This window comes from Corythoichthys intestinalis, chromosome 14, assembly GCF_030265065.1.
Source record: "Corythoichthys intestinalis isolate RoL2023-P3 chromosome 14, ASM3026506v1, whole genome shotgun sequence".
Classification (NCBI taxonomy): Eukaryota; Metazoa; Chordata; class Actinopteri; order Syngnathiformes; family Syngnathidae; genus Corythoichthys; species Corythoichthys intestinalis.
The window spans coordinates 31,344,597-31,365,852 of NC_080408.1; the positions used below are offsets into that span (position 1 = coordinate 31,344,597).

The window sequence follows — 21,256 nt, forward strand, 5'->3', positions numbered from 1 at the left end:
AAAGCTAGAATTCTGCTCAAAAAGTAGCGGGTATTTAAAGATAATCCAACAACAATTTGCCTCTCAGACCCCGCGTATCGGTCAGCTTTCTTCCTGAAAGAAAGAAGAAAAAAGAAGTCCTGTGCTAAAGAGAAAAGCAATCCCAATGACAAAGATTGTAACATGTATTTTACAAATGAAATGCCTCACTGAAACATTTTTTTTCTTATGAACGGTTTTCAAAAGCTTTACTGGAGGATTTTCTCAATTTAAAGCACAACACAGAAATTAATGATTTAATTGTGTAAGCAGGATGTGTAGTTAATGAAGGTAATGAATCCAGTTGTAGCTAAACATTAGCATATGACAGTTAGCAACCGTGTGGCTAAACCCCCCACCCTACCTGAACGCGTCAGCTCTGACGAGTTCGGTTGGGAGTAGGGGAGCAGTCCTGCCAGCGAGTGAAATTCGGGCCAATATTTATTCTGTATATCCTGGTAGCCTCTTTTTTTCCTCCTCAGCCAAAAATTTTTGTCTCTTTTGTTGCTCTGCTATCTTGCCAGCATTTGCGCAAAAGTGTTTGCATCCACTTTTGTCTTGCAGTAGAGTAGTCAGCATATTTATAGTTTTTGTTGTGTGTGTGGCAGGGTTCCTGCCACCCTCCTCAAAGTTAATCAGTGCCTGTGAAAGCCATACAGACCCCCTCAAGATATAAAAGAGGTATCAGTCTAGTTGTCAGTCGACATATTATCACAAATGTTGTGAAAATGTTTTATAAAGGTTGAAAAGATACCTAGTGTTGCTTTAATATCTGAAATTCCAGTCTCACTTTGTCAGCATGATTATACAGACAAACACAGTGGGCTTAAATGTTTTATTCATGTACTTTCGCCAACATATTACATATTCAATTAGCATGACAAGCGTTACATTAAATAAATGTAAAAATAACAACAAAAAGAAAAAAAAGAAGAAAAAAAAAAGAAAAAGCTACAGTCAATTCAAATGAGGGAATGTTACATCACTCCTAAAATTATTAATAGTACAAGCAGGAACATTCCAAATAGGAATTTTTAAAAGGAACATTCAAGTCTCGGCCGTTTCCAAACTCGACGTCTGCCGAGCTGTCGTTTGGCCCTTAGTTTGCTTTATTGGTGCACCTTAGAAGACCATCACACAACCAAGAACGAAGCATCGCAAAACCTTGTACATATCCAAAAAATCTCTGCAACTTTGCTTAGCATAACATACACTGTGAAACACATTTCCACCAAGTAGCGTCGCTCGTTCCAACTCGTCTTTTAAAAAATAACTGTTCGCAACACAAATACGTTTGAGTCCATTCGACAAAGAATTCCCCCGTATAGTTTTTTTGGTCTTACTAGATTTTGCCTCGCAACAACTTGAAAAGTCTAAAATCCTCCGATCAAGTTGGTTGCTAGGTGATGCAGATACGCACTCCGTCTCATATGAATTTGGCCTAACAAAGTGAGAAAACTTAAAAGAACATGCGCATCCTTGTCATGTATTGGCAATTAAGGTTTTCAGTCGTAGGGGTTTTCTGTCGACTCTCCCTTCTGTGCATGCAGGGGGCAAGAGAATACTCTGCCCCCTAGAGGCAGAGGAATCAGTGCAGCAAGCATGGCTGTTGTGATATATTTTAGGTGGAATTCTTCCTGGGGAACGTGACAGTTAAGAAGGCATCCAATCAAGTTGGTTTAACTTGTCAGCTTGACTGATCCGGTGAATAAAAAATGACAGACTTAGGGGCCGTTTACATGGTGACTCTCCGAGAAGACGAAAAATTTCATGTTTGCATTTGTATGGGCCTGTCTCCACTCGAACAATGTTGCAATTCCGCATGAAAACGATGTAGTAATCATGCCAGGCCCAAGGGGGCAGTGCAGATTTACAAGGCGACACCTAATGATGCACTTTGACCCGACCAAAGTTCCTCGGCTCGGAATAAAATATGCCCGCCCACTCGAAGCGAAGGCATTTTTCTTTTGTTGAAAAAGGCACAAAAATGAAAACATTCAACATATTTCATTGAAAAATATTATTAAAACAGTAAATTAAAGCCGACATTCCGCCATTTATTTGCTGTTTTTAATGTTTAGTAGCGCTGCTGCGCACGTCCAATGTGACGTGTACGAGTGCTGACGTTATCGGCGCGGTGTCGCGCCGCGGGAGCCTTTGATATGTATGCGGAGATAGCCGCCCTCAATCCCCCGCAATGGAATTCTTCCACTTGGGAGGCAGGATTCAGAATTTTTCGTCTTCCCCTTTCGTCTTCGCCGACTTTATATGCACGCGAGGCAACTCCGCAAAACAGTCATTGCGTCTTCGTGTCGCAGAGTCGCCATGTAAACTGCCCCTTAATTCTGACATGAAACTAATGTCGTAGTTTTCATTTATCTCACTGGCTTTCATTGCATCATCACTTAATTCAAATGGGTTGGAAAATCTATCATCGTCGATGGCGGTTTTTAAAGCTTGATGACTGTCAATTAACAAACTTTACACTTACAACTACTATAATTTGTCACTGCGCAAAAAGCACGAGTCGGTTCAGAGTTGCCCTTCCAAAGGTGAGCTGAACTGAACTTGACCTTTTGGTGGAAATGTGGCTTTACGCGCAGAAGCCAGTCAGGGTTGGAAGCTTTGAACAAAAGACAGGACAGTGAGAGGAAGGAGAGCGAAATGGCAAAGCTCGCCGAGAGAGTGAAAGGAGGGTCGGGTCATTTGAAGGATGAGCGAGTCGAGGCAAAGGGAGGACGGAACCGTGAGTCCGATAAGGGAGAGGCTTAACGAGCTGAGCGGATCATCCTATTTTGTGCGGCGGAGAGAAAAAAAAAAAACGTGACGAGGACATGACGGACGGTGGTGAGATGTTTGGGGGTAAAAGGGAAGGCGCTGCCATCTGAAGCGGCTCCCGTCCTACTTCATTCTTTGCTCGACGGTGGCCAGCACACCGGGCGAAAAAGCGGACAATAAATCAGACCTGCCACGATAACACCGATACCTCTAAGAAATTTGCAGCTGTTACTGTAAAGGCGGACAGAAATAGACGGCATTAATATCTGGCAGGGGCCGGAAGGATCTGCGTAAGGCCGTCTGCAGCCGAGACGAGACAACACTAAAATTGACAAAAATGGCTCTTACAATTTCATTGAGGGAAAGCCATATTGAGTCAAATAGTGTGACTACATTTTTCCTAAGAATTTCTTAAGAATTTTAATTTTTAGCAACTCATCAAGAATTTACCTTCCAAAATTTGAACTTTTAGCTTGGCTAAAATTGATATGACTTTTTCACAAAAACATCATTTTTTAAAAAAGATTTTGGGGTTAAATTAATGCTGCTGTAATACCGTATATTGTCTGGAAAATTATGGCTTCATGTTTTTTTGTTGTTTTATTGACTTTCATAATATTTTGGCTTAAAGGTATCAAATTTTCTGGAAAATATATGACACAGAAGGGATTTTTTTTCGCCACAGAAAATAAAATCTTAATCTAGTTTTTAGCCACAAAAAAACAGACTAAAATTATGGCAAGTATACAATTTTGTTCTTATGAAATGATTACTGTTTTTGCAAAAAACATTGGTCTTGTTCCAATTTTACCCATGCAATTTTTTTTTCAGCGGGAATTGTTTTCACAAATTTCTGATAGTTTTCAGTCTATAATCTCACTCATGTTCCACCATATTACATTTTTCTTGACTAATTGAATGTCTTTCCTTATACTCACAGCTTTCTGACTTTTCCAAAATTAAATCTCATTATTGTGACGATTTTATTTTAAAGAGTATACCAAATCTTTTTTCTCTCTAGCTATCTCATGCTGCCCTGTGGTCTATCCGGGTCCTCGTCACATGCTCTCGGCCAGATTGAGTCATAAAGGGAAGAAGATTGAGGAGACGCCAGGCGGCCCAAAGGGTGTCCGGCAGGTTCCCGCGGCGCCGGTTATGAGCGTCGTTAGACCTTAAACACTTTTTTTACGCGTGGCCCGGTGAGTGCATAAAGGGACTCCTGCAAAGAAATTATTTGACGCTACCACTGACAGAGCGGGAATTGGGCGAGTGGGGAGTGTCTATTCTTCCTCTAGCCTGCCCTAAAGGAGGAGAGATAATGGCGAGTAATGACGGCAGAGTGGAAAGGAGAAGGTTGGGAAAGGGGGACGCGTCAGGCAGAGTAGAAAGGCGGAGGCGTCACTGAGGAGTCAGACCTTTATCTAAGAAAAGAAGAAGAAGAAGGGTGGGGGAAAGAGAGAGAAGACAGTGGTTAGAAGAGAATTTTGAAACAGTTGCACTGGGTGCAGGAAGCAGGGCGACGCCCATGTGGAGTGGGGGCACAAGCAAGGTGGCATCAGTGTCATCAAAACAAGATAACGGCGACACAGGAACTATAAATCTCAGCTCTGTAGATACCATTGCGCTCATTTGTTATAGGTGGCACCCCCCCTCCCGCACCCTTCGCAAGGGCCAGTCCACTTATTTGAGGGCCAGTCGCCGGGCAAGACGAGAAAGGAGGCCGGGCACTTCGGGGTGGCCGCCGACCAAGCCCTCCTGGCCATTCTTACGCGTCAGCTCCAGCTCGATGGTCATAAGCACCCGGCCGGCGGCCTCCTCGACTGCTGACACCCCCTCCCTTTCACCGGTCCGCCCATCCCACCAGGGCCAGAGCAGTCGCCCGAGGAGCGTGCCCCGGCCCGGCCCCGTATCCTATTTGCGTTCCTTGCGGGATTCCGGCTTCTTCTTCTCCGAGGCCTTTGGCTTGGCGGTGTCGGCCGGCGGCACGGGGCCCTGTGGGGGAGCAGGGAGAGAGGGGGTTGGGGGAAGAACAGGGGTGGAGAGTCACTTGAGGAGGAAAGGAGTGCTGGGGGGGGACGGCGGGGACGGTTTTAAAGCAGGTGGCGCTGTTGTAAAGGGGAGAGAAATAACATTTTTAAAAGTTGAATAGACCAAAGAGGTGAGAAAAAGGGAGGGGCTTCCTTTTAAGGGCGGGGAGAAAGAGTGAGAGGAGGAGGTGTCCAGAGCTGGAGAGTGGCAGAGGGACAAAAGAGGTAACCATGCATTAGGATGGGATGCATTGACAGGTGGAACTCATCACACAGTTCAGTCAAAAAAAAAAAAAATTCGGTAACACTTTATAATAACTATCCGTTTTACTAGTTAATAGATCATTAGTAAACTGTTGATAAATGATTTACTGTTGATTTGTGAAGTATTTGTTAACAGTTTGTTAAGCATCTACAGGGTGTTCCAATATGGTTGACCCCATTCTAAATGCCCATGCTAGTTGATGGATCTTAATAAAACTATATACACTTTATGTTGAAGGTCATAAGTTTTATTGGTTAAATATACAAAGAAAAGTACAAATATTTGTTACTTTTATGGCAGATTTTTATAAATGTGCAACATGAGCGCTGCCTGCAAAATGCCTTATCAAAATGCCTTTTCTTTAGAAGTGAACGGCATTTCTTAACCTGAAAAGATAGAAATGCCAAACGTTACACACAAAAACTTGAAACGTTTCTACACAAACTGTGTTTTAGGTTAAGAACACCCTGTAAATGCTTAACAAACTGTTAACAAATACTTCACAAATCAAGAATAAATCATTTCTCAACAGTTTACTAATGATCTATTAACTAGTAAAACAGATAGTTATTACAAAGTGTTACCAAAAATTCTTTTTTAAATTCTTTCCTTCTATTTTTGCAATATTTTGCTTTTTTTTTTCCTGCCAAAAGATTTTTATTTCATATTTTATATGAAAAGTATCAAATTTTCCTTTGATGCAAATATCATTTTTGTAAAATTACAACCAACAACTCTTTAGATTGAAGATTGTGATGATTGTCTTGAATTTTCACAGCAGGGTTGTGATTTGTACATGTGTACATAATGACTTGTATTTCAAAAAAAACAAAAAATAGCTACCATTTTAGCATTGTTATACTCCAGCAAGGCAGATTTTGTGCTATAGGATTAAGACTTGGAAAGTGGGTATTATGAAACTCAATTTCCTATGTCTGTCTGTATCATTGTGTTGAAGGTAACTAAAAAATGAATTAAGGCATCATTGTCAAACTTGTAGGATATGTTTGAAATATAAAGCAGAGGAGCTGATTCAGTTTTGAGGTAATATGTAGTAAGAATCAGTACCTCAGGAATTGGCATCTGAGCACCTGTAATGATTTCGCAGCTTTTTTTTACAAAGTGTTACAGATTAGACAGACTGTGTGCAACTCCAGATTAACAACTGCTGCACTAAATGCTTCCCAAACAGTCCCCCATGTCAATCTTAGACAGTTTAGCCTCTTGGACTATGCCACTATAACAGAAATTGTGTCAAACTAAAGCCCACAACTTGCTGCCTCGACATCCTTCCCTCAAACTTTTTCAAAACTGTTTTTCATTGCATAGCCCCAGACATATTTCAGATTATAAATACTTCTCTCCAAACAGGAAAGTTCCCACACACTTTAAAAACTGTAGTATTAAAACTTCTTTAAAAAAAAACAATAAAAAAAAAAAAAACACCTAATCTGGATGCCTCAACCATTAGTAATTATAGGCCAATATCAAATCTGACATTCCTGGGGAAAATTATCGAGAGGGTTGTTTTTGAACGGATCCAGGTTTTTTTGATGCTAAACAATCTTTTCAACTCATTTCAGTCTGGATTTCGGGCACAACACAACACCAAGACCATGCTTATCAAAGTCCTAAATGATATTTGTCGGAATACTGATGCAGGCAAATCATCTGTTCTGCTACTGCTGGATCTCAGTGCTGCATTCGACACGGTTGACCACTAGGGATGGGAATCGAGAGCCGGTTCCTATAGAGAACTGGTTCCGTGTGTTTCAATTCCGTGGAATCGTTTGGTAGTTCATTTAACGATTCTCTTATCGATTTCAAACAGTACAATTTATGTCACGTAACTTACGCATGTGATACACATTCAATTCAGCAAGTGACACAACATGGTTACTCAAATAGGGACAATTCACCAAGTATAATCTGAGGAGTCGTAGCCAAGTATTTTCGCATTTATTTTCATAGGCCAAATCATTATTCATGAGCTTACTTAAAGAAATGGTGATTTTTTTCCCCCCCAAAAGTCTATTAATGGGTCTATCGTATTCCTCATCAAATACTCTATAAGAAAAATGTAACATATATGCATCTAAAATAATCTTAAATGATTTTATTAGCAATTTTAATATTCCTGTTAGAAAAGTTCCTTGGGGATGCGTTCATTCCCATAACAACCAGTCAATTACTTCCTGTTATTGTGCTACGTCACAAGCGCTCCGCATTCTGGGACTGAGAATAGGCGTAAGGGTCGCATTTCGAGCAGAGTATGGCCACCTGTGTGCGTCCATGAACGAATGTAAGTATTTCCTCTTCATTCCATAAAGTTCTTATGATAAGTTAGAGCAGTTATCAGCGTGACCCTTTTTTGTTTTTACTGTTACGTCGGCTGGTTGCTTCCGCTCAGCCTCACTGCGTGGAGGAGAGCGTTGTTTACATTATATTCGCGATGCACATTTGCGTTAAGAGGGAATGTGTTAGTTAAGCATCTTAAGATGATGTTGTACATCCATATGAGTGTAAAGTGCTTAGTTTTCGCCACTTTTATGGCCAAGATGACTGCACGTGCACGCAGCGTGCTTCCGGGTTGTGCGCGCACACTCGTGCCCCCCCAACTTTGTGTTCATCACATTGCGCGAGTCATGTATGTGTGTTCTTGACTGCTTTACAGTCAATAACACACACATACCCACACATTCCAGTCTTCTTCCACACACATACAAATACATCAACATCTTTCCACGCATGCGCTCATCTGCTCATTGAGTGATTCTCATATCAAGTGCCATTGCCTGTATATAGTTGTGCCTGTTGCCAAGTTGGATTAAAAGTGCCAAAGACCAACTCCACTCTCCGCTCCTTGTGTTCTAACCGACACCCCGAGGCGAATGAACCATAAAACATATTGAACCCAGAACCTTATACAGCCCATTAGTCCAAATTAGAATCGATAAGAGAATCGAGAAAGAATCGAATCGTTAAGCAATATCGATAATGGAATCTGAATCCTAAAAATCTTATCAATTCCCATCCCGACTTATCACAACTTACTAATCAGCAGATTGGAACAGTGGGTAGGGCTCACTGACATTGTTCTTCAGTGGTTTACATCTTATTTACATGATAAGGATTTCTTTGTGTCAGTCGGGAACGAACCAAATTCATGTGTGGGGTCCCTCAAGGGTCCATTCTTGGACCACTTTTTAATTTAACATCTACAGTATATGCTTCCCCAAGCTCAGATCGTGGAACAATACGACATCTCCCATCAAACCTATGCAGATGACATACAGTTCTACATTTCTGTATCCCTGCATGATTATAGTCCCTTAGTCTCCCTGAGTAAATGCATTTATCAAATCAATAAATGGATGTGCCATTTTTCTCCAGCTAAATGTGGAGAAGACAGAAGTGATCATTTTTGGGCCAAAAAAGGAAAGGTCAAAGATAAGCACGCACCTTGGCACAATGTCACTTACAACTACCAATCAAGTCAGAAATTCTGGCATAAGTATTGACTCAGAACTAAAATTTGATAGCCATCTAAAGTCCGTCACAAAATCTGCTTATTACCACCTAAAATATAGCCAGAATTAAGGGGCTTCTGACTAAATAAGACATTGAAAAACTTTTCAGTAAACTCATTTTCAGTAAATTGGACTATTGCTATGGTATATTTCCAGGTCTTAATAAAAAAATCAGTCAGGAAGCTGCAGCTAGTACAGAATGCTGCTGCCAGAGTCCTTACAAATACAAGGAAACTGGACCACATTACACCGGTTTTGAAATCGTTACACTGGCTTCCAGTCAAATACTCTTGCTCATCTACAAAATACTTAATGGCCTTGGACCAAAATGTATGCTTGATTTTTTGGAGCCCTATGAAGCATTTAGACCGCTAAGGTCGTCTGGAACCGGTCTCCTGTATGTTCCAAGAACAAGATCCAACCAGGTTGAGGCAGCATTTAGGTATAATGCTCCTCACCTCTCTTCAAGTGACCTGAAGGTCTGAAGTATGTTAAAACTGTTAGCGCCTTTAAATCAGGGCTAAAAACGCTTTTGTTTATCACAGCATATCCATACCTGATGTCTATGTATTTCAAATTTTTTGCTATTTGCTTTTTATCCATTTTATGTATAATTTTATTTCCTGTTTGAATTGAAACTTTCTTTTGATTTAATGTGATTTTCATGGATCATTTTATCTCTACTCGTGGATCTTCATGTGATGTAAAGCACTTTGAATTGCCTCGTGTTGAATTGTGCTATACAAATAAATTTGCCTTGCCTAGTAAGGTCAAAAGTCACAGAGGTGGTCTTGCTTTGAATTTGACTGCTTAGGTAGAAGGCCGCTGTCTCAGACTTCTCCTTTATGACTTTAGTTTCCTAGGATTGTGACCTTTCCTTTTAGAACAAGGGTCTTGAACCTGTCTTGCGAGCCGAATGTAATGTAGCTCTTTAATGACTGCATTTGGCTCTGCACCTGACATATTAAAGGCCTTTTCAAACTAGCAACAGCTTAGTATGAAAGGGTCAGGTGGCAACAAGCATAGACACCAGCATCCCGCTTGCTGACCAATTATTGAAGTGCGGACACTGTACAATTTCAGGAAGAAAACAGCAGGGCTTTTCGTCAGCAAATTGAATATGTAACGCTAAATAACGGCGATATACTGGACTGTCTCAGAAAATTAGAATACACAATATTCTAATTTTTTGAGACAGTCCTGTGTATATATACAGGACTGTCTCAGGAAATTAGAATACACAATATTCTAATTTCCTGACTGTCTCAATTAGAATACACAATATTCTAATTTCCTGACTGTCTCAGGAAATTAGAATATTGTGTATTCTAATTTCCTGAGACAGTCCTGTATATATACACAGGACTGTCTCAAAAAATTAGAATATTGTGTATTCTAATTTTCTGAGACAGTCCAGTATGTTCTAAAAAAAAAAGTTTAGCTAACACGTGTTTACCTAACATGTGCGCAATGTGTTCCCCTTCAGTGACCACAGCCCAAAGATACATCGTCATCTAATGATCTTTGCTTAGGTACTGCGACCAACCAAATCAAAACTGAGTTTTTAATTATTTATATAATAGGATTAATGTGTCTCATTCAATCCCATTACGTGTCAAATGTTTTGGCTCTCTGTCAAAAAGGTTCCTAAACTGACAAAAACATTATCATAGACTTCACTATCAGTTGAGGGGACACGGGGCTCGGGGCCGATCCATAGGGGGCCTATTTTCAAAAACTTAAAATTCAATATTTTCAAAACCAAAGCCACTAGCGACCTAAAACTAAAACAGGCACCTCCCTTAGGCATATATAAGTCTGCATGAGCAGCGACACAAAAAAATCCAAAGTCATTCCCTAATAAAATCCCGATTATTTTTTAATGCAAGTATAATTAAACCTAAAATGGCTATAAATTTCTCAAATTTTACACTAGATGCACAAAAATCACCAAATGCAGAGATAATCACCTCTGTTTTCAGGATCAATCGCAACATTTAACATATCATATAAGTTTTTGCCCAAAATATCAACTTAAACTTTTATTTAGTACAGGTTTCCGACAGATAATAAATCACTCAATTTTCAGAATCAGAAACTTATATACTTGAGGAAAGCATGCATCATCATCTTGATTTTACTCAACAAAAGCAAGATTTTTCTCTATACAATCACAACTTATTTAGGTTGATTTCAGATGATACTTTTGCCTAGGCACGGTGGAACGTCTTGCCGGCTATCTGGCCCTCGTCATTTTTAGATTGAAATGTTACATAAAATAAAACACGTAAAAGGCACATTTTTTTGTATGGACGCAGAGATTTCTAAATTACTACTTTTTTGCAAAAAAAAAAAAAAAAAAAAAACGGGCAGTTATCATTCATTTTAAGTGAATTTTTCGTGCTAACATTACGCTATTGTGTAAATCCAACGTGGCGGCCATCACAAAACAAAGAGCTTTTGAAGTTTAAAATTCTTATAAATACAGTGCGGCAAATAAGTATTTAGTCAACCACTAATTGTGCAAGTTCTCCCACTTGAAAATATTAGAGAGGCCTGTGATTGTCAACATGGGTAAACCTCAACCATGAGAGACAGAATGTGAAGAAAAAAACTGAAAATCACATTGATTGATTTTTAAAGAATTTATTTGCAAATCATGTTGGAAAATAAGTATTTGGTCAATACTAAAAGTTCATCTCAATACTTTGTTATGTACCCTTTGTTGGCAATAATGGAGGCCAAACGTTTTCTGTAACTCTTCACAAGCTTTTCACACACTGTTGCTGGTATTTTGGTCCATTCCTCCATGCAGACCACCTCTAGAGCAGTGATAATCCTTTGTTGCCCTGGCTGTGTGTTTGGGAACATCGTCATGCTAAAAGACCCAGCCACGTCTCATCTTCAATGCCCTTGCCGATGGAAGGAGATTTTCACTCAAAATCTCTCGACACATGGCCCCATTCATTCTTTCCGTGACACAGATCAGTCGTCCTGGTCCCTTTGCAGAAATACAGCCCCAAAGCATGATGTTTCCACCCCCATGCTTGACAGTGGGTATGGTGCAATTCAGTATTCTTTTTCCTCCAAACAAGAGAACCTGTGTTTCTCCCAAAAAGTTCTATTTTGGTTTCATCTGACCATAACACATTCTCTCAATCCTCTTCTGGATCATCGAAATGCTCTCTAGCGAACCGCAGACGGGTCTGGACGTGTACTTTCTTCAGCAGGGGGACACGTCTGGCCATGCAGGATTTGAGTCCCTGGCAGTGCATTGTGTTACTGATAGCAGCCTTTGTTACTGTGGTCCCAGCTCTCTGTAGGTCATTCACTAGGTCCCCCCGTGTGGTTCTGGGATTTTTGCTCACCGTTCTTGTTATCATTTTGACACCACGCGGTGAGATCTTGCATGGAGCCCCAGATCGAGGGAGATTATCAGTGGTCTTGTTATGTATGTCTTCCATTTTCTAATAATTGCTCCCACAGTTGATTTCTTTCTTTCTTTCTGGGGAGGGTGTATAGTGTCAAAGGCCGAAACACCCCATGACCCAGTGGAACACTACTGAGGATGCGTACCCACAAATTAATTCCCCTATCTTTAATACCAACATTCATCGAGAAGTCTTTTGCATGTGCCCGCACAGGAATTTTACCATCCCATTCTGTGTTTTCTGGAAACTTTACACCAAGCGTTTTACCTATTGCAGATTCAGTCTTCCCAGGTCCACAATTTTGTCTTTTGTGTCCTTCGACAGCTCTTTGGTCTTGGCCATAATGGAGTTTCGAGTGTGACTGACTGAGGTTATGGACAGGTGTCTTTTATACCAATAATGAGTTAAAACAGGTGCCATTAATACAGGTAACGAGTGGAGCCTCGTTAGACCATGTTAGAAGAAGTTAGACCTCTTTGACAGCCAGAAATCTTGCTTGTTTGTAGGTGACCAAATACTTATTTTCCACTCTAATTTGGAAATAAATTCTTTAAAAATCAAACAATGTGATTTTCTGGGTTTTTTTCCACATTCTGTCTCTCATGGTTGAGGTTTACCCATGTTGACAATTACAGGCCTCTCTAATCTTTTCAAGTAGGAGAACTTGCACAATTGGTGGTTGACTAAATATTTATTTACCCCACTGTAAATGCCTACATCCGGGAATATCTATAGATATGAACAGTCTAGATTCTTGGTTAAAAGCAAAAAAAAAAAGCAGGCACTTATCATTAATTCTTCGTAAATATTTTAAGCTGAAGTTACGCTAATTTTTTTCCATACATTTTTTTCACGTTTCAAAGTGCATGCATGGAGCTTATTTATATAATAATTACCTTGAATCCTCGACAAAATCACTCGAGACACTCCTGCCTGGTGGTATGCACTAAAACTTTCGTCGTGTCGCCTGCTTGTATGCAGCAAAACATTTGTCCTTTTTCCATCTAAATCCGATGTTAGAACTCAGCGTGTGTTTGAGTTAATCAAAGTGAAAGCCAAACGCTCTGCCTGGGTCGGCCCCCAACAGGAAGGCGTGGCGCAATGTTTGTGGGAGCTGTCTCGTCAACTGATGGTGAAGTCTATGATATTATACTTAATTCTTTTTCCATTGATCAAATACAGCTTTTTCTTGTCATTTTTATACAGTGTTTTTTCAATTATTAATATTTTCAATTATTATTAGTTTTATTACATTAACCTGCTTAACATTTTTTTCTACAAAGTCCCAAAATATATAACTTTTTGTCGACTTGGTAATGTGTTTCGTATTGCTTGCTTGCGTGTTGCTGCCTGACATATGGTGTACTCCCAGTTTGTCTACCTGTCTATGGAATTATACATAATCAAACAAATTATACTGCATAAAAGTGAAAGAAGCGCGCGTGACGGCCGCCTTCACCGAGTCATCCTGCTCAGTATGAGCACTATAAAAGCATCGACTGCTGGCGACGAGCGAATTTAAAACACAAAAGCATCCGCTTGATGAGCACGCTGGTGGTCTCTAATCAACCCCATGCCGAATGCCTCTAATTGGACTCTGATCATCAGTGGGAGGAAGAAGAAAAAGAGGATGCGGCAGCATCCGGAACTACGGTGGTCCAGACCTTCTGCCCCTGGAGGCTAAAACAGAGGGGGGAGTAAAGCCTCGGGGAGGAGGGAGAAGATGAAGAGTGAGTGCTAGTGATTTCCTGTCCAGTTGTATCACATGACCTGAAGAAGAAAAGGGGGGTGGGGCAGCCTCTTTGCAGATGCCCATCCAGGCCTGCGGGTAGGGGGGTCAAAGGTGACATGGGGAGGAAGGGAAAAGAAGACAAGTTCCAATCGATACAGAGCGCTCGCAATCACGATTCCACAACTTGATGTGTGCACCTGCGAAAGACTGCGTTCATCCATGCATGTGGATGTCTGTGCAGTTACATTCAGCATATTTATGCACTGTCTGTGCACCTTTGTTAGCTGTGTGAATGTGTGTTGTTTAGGTGAGAATTTGAAGAGGCACATTTGGTTGCGTGTGAGTGAGAATAAGGGTATGTGGTTGTGCGAACCACTGGGGGTGTGTGTGCACGTGTGATGGGGTTGGGGTGTGTCTGTGTGTGCGCGTATGTCAAGTGCCACAGGGCGAGATCTGTGTGTGTGCATGCTGGCATATATGAATAAATAACCAAACAAAACAAAAAAAACGGTTGGATGACATGTGTGACAGCGTCGTCATGGCAACCAAGCAACGACCACAATACACTGCACACACACTCATGCACGCGCATACCCTGTGGCACTGGAGAGTAACCTGACAATCATCCAACAGTTAAAAGAAGAAAAAAGGAAGACAGTGAAAGTGGGGCCAGAGAGGAAAAGAGGGGGCTGGGTGGTGTAGTGACGAGAACGAGCGAAAGAGGCAGTTTGGCGCCCCCATCAGGTGTGTGACGTCACTACACATGGAGCTTTTTTCTCCTTGAGGATTCATGTTCAGCTCTGGCATAACACCTCAATTGAGAACATATACTGTGTACGTAATGATAACAACATAATACGGCTAATTCTAATATTGTGATGTATTACAATGGTATGAAAAAGTATCTGAACCTTTTGGAATTTCGCACATTTCTGCATAAAATCACCATCAAATGTGATTGGATCTTTGTCAAAATCACACAGATGAAAAAAAACTGTCTGCTTTAACTAAAACCACCCAAACATAGGTTGTCATATTTTAATGAGGATAGCATGCAAACAGTAACAGAAGGGGGGAAATAAGTAAGTGAACCCTCTGCCTAAGGAGACTTAAAGCGCAATTGAAACCAATTTTTACCAAACATTTTAAGTCAGGTGTGTGCCCAGTCACTGATGAGTGATTTAAAGCTGCCCTACTCACTATAAAACACACACCTAGTAAGAAATGTCTTGATGAGAAGCATTGTCTGATGGCTCGGTCAAAAGAGCTGTCTGAAGACCTGCGATCAAGGATTGTTGATTTGTATAAAGCTGCTAAAAGTGTGGATGTTCATCAATCGACAATAAGAGAAGTTGTCTGCAAATGGAGAGAGTTCGGCACTGTTGTTTCTCTCCCAAGCAGTGGCCGTCCACCAAAGATGACGCCATGAGTTCAGCGCGGAATACTCAGAGAGATAAAAAAAGAACCCTAGAGTGTCTGCTAAAGACATACAGAAATCACTGGCACAGTCTAATATCTCTGTTCACACATCAACTATATGTAAAACTATGGCTAAGAATGGTGTTCATGGGAGGACTCCACGGAGGAAGCCACTGCTGTTAAAAAAAACATTGTTGCTCGTTTAATGTTTGCAAAAAGGCACTTGGACACTCCACAGAAGTTTTGGCAAAATGTTTTGTGGACTGATGAAACCAAAGTTCAATTGTTTGGGATGAACACACAACGTCATGTGTGGAGGAAAAATGGAACAGCTTACCAACATTAATACCTCATCTCCACCGCGAAGCATCATGATTTGGGGCTGTATTTGCTGCCCCAGAGCCTGGACAACTTTCAATCATTAATGGGAGAATGAATAAAAAAGTTTTTCAGGATGTTTTGCAGGAAAACCTGAGGCCGTCTGTCAGACAGTTGAAGCTAAAAAGAGGATGGATGCTGCAACTAGACAATGATCCAAAACACAGAAGTAAATCAACTTCAGAATGGTTTCAGAAGAACAAAAAACACATTCTAGAGTGGCCAAGTCAAAGTCGGACCTGAACCCCATTGAGATACTGTGGCATGACCTAAAGACAGCGATTCATGCCAGTCATCCCAGGAATCTGACTGAACTTCAGCAGGGGCACAAAATTTTAAATGTGATGGTTTACTTACTTATTTTTCCCTCTTCTGTCATTGTTTGCATACTATCCTCATTAAAATATGAAAATCTATAAAATTTTGGGTGATTTTAGTTAAACCAGACACTGTTTTTTCATCTGTGTGATTTTGACAAAGATCAGATCACATTCGATGGGGATTTTATGCAGAAATGTGAGAAATTCCAAAAGGTTCAGATACTTTTTCATACCACTGTAATATATCACAATATTAGAATTAGCCATATTATGGTAAGTCCACGACCACCTATATCGGTATCGGTTTGATATCGGTATTGAATTTTTGGAGTTTGACAATATCGGGATATCGGTTAAAAAGTCATTATCAGACAACTCTAATTATTAATCATTCTTTTATTTTACTGTATTTTTTTTTCAATTATTTAAAAAATATTTTCTATGAATAAATAATTCCAAATTAATAAATATTTAATAAAACAAAATTAGTAAAATTGAAATTTACTTTTTTTTTTATGAGCAGAATGGCTGTGAATGCTCTTGTAATGAGAAATGTGTGCCGTTAACAGTGAGATATTGCTCAAAATTTATGGGTCTGTTCATGTCAAGCTCGATGGGGTTTGTTTTTAATAAAGCAGCATAATCAATATCCATAGCTTATATGGTTTACTGACATGACTCTTGTCAAAAGCTGACCATCGAGGAATATAATGCATTGATCTGTTTGTTATTAATGACTCCAGATCACTTGTGCTGCTTACTTTTTCCTGTCTTGCTATATTTGTGTGAAGGTGTCGTGTGATTGGATGAGGAAGAGGAGGAGTAAGCAAAAACAGATAGCTGCAGCGAGTGTTTAACTTGCCTGTCTCTGCTGTGATCCCTCCTTCTTTTTCTTGCCGTGTTTGCTGGAGGACAAAAAAACAAAACAAATAGAAGTCAGGACGTCTTGCCGCTGCCGCTAATCTACTGCCGGGATAAACGTCGTGCCGGATTAGCCGCCGGATTACACGGAGATCAAGATTACGATCGGACTAAATCTCTCGCCGCATGGCAAATTTTCATATTGTCACAACACTCAAAAGCTTATTGCTTTAAATTTGGGGCCGAGAACTGATAGAAAACTAATCAGTGGACCGTCAGGAGAAAAAAATGACAATTAGTTCTTTCATATTTTACCAGGTTAGTAGATTCAGCGAACCTAATAGGGTTCTTCTCATCTAAATCAGTCACCATCAGTCAGTAATAATCACAACAAAGATAATCATTTGAAAATCAAATGTTATCAAAAACATGGATTCTCTCTTCATAAAAATTGGGTTTCTTATCATGACGTTCCCAAATATCAACAGCTTCTGAAATGAATGGTCAAAAAAAAAAAAATTCCAGATTTTTCGGGAAACAAAAAAAAAAATCAATTTTGAAAATTTTGTAAAAAATGACAGGCATTTATTTTAAAGTATGATGATATGACAGACCCAGAAAAAGATAATTACAGTGATCCCTCGTTTTACGCAATTAATGGGTACCCGAACCTGCCGCGATGAGTGAAAAACCGCGAAGTACAACCCATAACCCCAAAACCTCCAATTTATTTATTTTTTTTTTTAGGTGTGTGTGTTCAATTAATTTATTCAGACTTAGCATTGGAAAGATACATATAAGACATGTTTTTTCACTTTTTTCCCCTATTAAGTATTAAGTACTATTTACAAAAAAATTGCATGTATATACTGTATATATTTTGATAAATGGTTTATAAGCACTTGAAATGTCATAATTATGATAAGTTTTAAACATATCACTGTCCCACCAAATTATTTTTAAACAACAAGTAGAAAAATGCTTGTCTTTATTAAATGCTTCATTGAGCTGCTCACTTTCACACAATGAGTTGCCACAGCAACTGTTTGACCCTTTATTGCCAAATGTATCACTTCTGATACAACTAAAATTTCATGATTTTGAGAGTAATTCATAATTTTGACATTTCTTTTTGAAAAAAAAAATTATGGATGCAAGTCAACATATGCATCTGCAGATTCCATGAGAAAAAACAAACAGGACTTAGCAAGAGTTATTGATATTATAGCGCTAATTACACATATTCATTTGACTTTTTTTTTTTTTTTTTTTTTTACAAATTTGAAAAAAGGACCTTATTTTTCAAATTTTGGGATTCTTTGGTAATTGCTTCATGTTGCTGGTCTTTAATGGTTAACAAGTTAAAGTGCCTGTGACACGAAAAAGCATGTTTATCTCATAATACACACGGTATTTTATGCTCCTGTATGAAATGGACCGCTTGGATGTCTGTGGAAGCGATCGCTAGATTTAATTAGTTTTTTGAATCCAGTGCCATGAAAATTAGTGACTTCCTGCAACAGTCTCGAGTTGAGAAAGAGGGCGCTGTGACGTGTACGGAGGAGGGAGTCCTCTTCACTATACAGTTGTACTGTTGTATGAGAAGGACTAAGGATTCAGCTGATTTTGCAGATTAATACGTTTATTTTTCGTATCACGCCAGCCAAACGGCTGCAGATAAAATCTTGCTTTACGATGGAGAGGCGTGTGCGCCTTTTTGGGGTTTCAAAAGGTTCCCATTCACTGGTGGATATTGGCCAAAACAAGCCCTACTACTGTGGGACCATTGGACTTACCAGGAAGTAAGTAAACATCGTGTTTTGCATTATGTCAAATACTGGGATCATTCTAATATGTAGGTGGCTTGCGTTTTGTGGCTGACATGCTCCTTGCCCCCTTGGCCGACGACCGGCGGCTTGTCGCACATCCCCCCGCCGGGAGAGCACTATACTCGGCTTTTTCCCCTCTTCAGGTGCCCGGTGTTCTGTCAAATTTTCCGACCGATCAGAAATTGCAACTTTTAGTCAAAATAGCCGTGAATACAGCGATTACAAACTAAACACTACAAACTTTCTTTAAATAAAGGACTACTTACGTTTGGTCATGGATGGGCACGTAAAAAGCTCTCCTCCAACACATTAGCTGCACAACAACTGCAGCCGATCACCTATGACTCTCTCTGGCTGTTTACGACTTCGTCGTGTAGTAAAGCATTATTTTGCCATATTCGTGTTGACCATTTGGCAGCTACACGCTACTCCGACTTCGGCCGGTTTGTTCAGCGGTCATTGTCCAGCTGCTTCCCCGGCGAGCTCTGCTGTCCGTAGGAGCAGGGAAACGAGCTGTAAATTGCTCTCCGCCGGGCGGTTTGCCGATCAGCGAAGTCAGTTGACAACCCAGTCGTCATGTGAAATGATCCGGGTTAGTTATGTGTGATGTTCTGCTTCGAAGGCTTTGAAACATCACTCGGTTCGGGTTAGCATGTCGGCTAGCTGTCACGCCTCTTGGTTTTTTTACATTCCCCGAAGCCGGGGAAGGAAAATGACATAAGCCCAATTTAGGTGGCATAAATTATCGTTCGGGAGGTGCGACAGTAAAGGTGAAGTTGATAGTTTTGACCATTATGGAGTAATTTTGCCATGTCGTCTTGAATAAATGCATTTTTATTATTTCATATTCCATTTAGCACAAGACTGTTATTTGTCATGACCATGCCATTTATTTAGCTATTGGGCAAAAATACTTGGATAGATATAATATCCCGTAAAAAAATTGGAGTAGAGAGACTGAAACAATGACATTTTGCTGCTCTCTTCGTCACGTATTCCTCGTTCTGAATAATTCCCCCTCAACGGGCTGAGTGGTCCTTCTCAAGCCATTTATTTAGCTTTTGGGGAAAAATACTTGGATAAAAAGAATATCCTGTGAAAATATTGGAGTAGAGAAACTGAAACAATGAAATTTTGTGGCTGGCTTCGCTGCGTTTTCCTCGTTGTGAATAATTCTCCCTCAATGGGCTGCATACTAAATCAGACGGAATCATGAGTCCACTGACATCATCCACCTGTTGGGGACGCTAGAGCCCTATAATGGTAGGCGTGGCTAACCAGCAGATTAAAAGACTAATTTCTCGTCATCTGCGCTGTGCTAAATTGTTGTATATCGTCGATTTGTCTCAAAATATGATTCTAATTCACATAATAATCCTATTTAAGACTTTTCTTCTCCTGTCGTACGCGCTTTAAACAATGATTAACGCATTCGGCACTTTGAAGTTTCGGCTCTCTGGCGAGATCAAACCTTAACGTCTGTCAATCATCGTTAACTTTAATAAGCAACTCCAGTGCAATGCCTGACCAAGAAAAGCGGCAGGAGCGAGAGTGAAAGACTACGGATCGGGACAGCTCTATAAAACACTGCATTTTTTTTTTTTTTTAAATTGAAAAAAAAAACAAAAAACTCTGTGATAGACTGAGTGTGCGGAGTAGCGAGGGATCACTGTAGTAAAATTATTTACATTCTTTAAAAAAAGAAATAAAAGTAAAACCAACAGGTTTTTTTACATAATGCCAGGGCAACTAAAATTAATAAGGCTTATAGGGTAAACATCCTAAAAAGTTGGGCCATCAGACACTTTGGTCCTGAACTATTGGGTTACGGGCAGCTACTTCGCCACGCAGGTTTCGGTGCCCGGCAGGGGTTCGGGCTGGAGCGACAGGCCGAAGCGGCCACGCAGCCGCGGTGCCGGCGCGAGGCCGCTCACTGACCTGACGCTGAGGCTGAAGACGCGGCGCGCCACCAGGAAGCGCATCAGGTAGTAGATGACCACGATGAGCAGCAGCAGGCCCAGCACCGCGCCCACAATCGAGCCCGTGATCACACCCGCCTGGATGGGCACTGAGGAGGAAGACAGTGGGAGTTACTAAAGTGACATTGAGACAGTGAAAGCAGATAAAGTGAATCTAAAAAGAGGCAGCACCAAAGTGGCCTTCAAACGTTAGAGTACAAAATTAATCGTACAAAAAAAATGATCGGTAACACTTTATCATAACTATCCGTCATAACTAGTTTATACATCATTATTAAACTGTTAATAAATGATATATTGTTGATTTGTTAACTGTTTGTTAACAGTTTCTTATGATGTATGGATGTTAATTGCCCCACATAAATTCAGTATCCTGTGTTTGGCACCAAATCTTTCCCAAACTCATGGGTTTGTACGATACTGTTATATTTTGTTGTTCCGCCATGGGATGGCTCAGTATGTGTGTTTCTAAAATACATTAAACAAAGTGTTCAACATCTCATCTGTGGTGTTTCTTAGGTAAAGTACAGCACAAAGAAAGGACTATGGGTGGAAAAATGTTGAAGTACAAAATTTGATATGTTAAATATCACGTTCAACCAATTTGCTGTTCTTCAAAGTTTAGTAAATGGTTAGCAAACTATTAACAACTGATCTGCAAGGCGTGAGTTATTAAGTAAGTATTCGTT

General features: G+C 40.2%; 1 protein-coding gene across 3 annotated transcripts in view; it reads right to left on the bottom strand.

Moving 5' to 3' along the window:
• Positions 1-839: 839 nt before the first annotated feature.
• Positions 840-21,256, bottom strand: part of mpz (myelin protein zero) — a 35,727-nt gene continuing 15,310 nt past the window's right edge. The window contains exons 4-6 of one of the 3 annotated variants that reach the window (XM_057858319.1): positions 20,527-20,656; positions 16,761-16,803; positions 840-4,217 (exon numbers count right to left, since the gene is read on the bottom strand). In XM_057858319.1, the coding sequence (XP_057714302.1) occupies positions 4,206-4,217; positions 16,761-16,803; positions 20,527-20,656 (185 nt within the window). In that variant the 3' untranslated portion in view covers positions 840-4,205. Of the gene's footprint in view, positions 4,789-4,810; positions 5,022-16,760; positions 16,804-20,526; positions 20,657-21,256 lie in introns of those variants that run through there. The other 2 variants (XM_057858317.1, XM_057858318.1) reach the window with 2 other exon arrangements.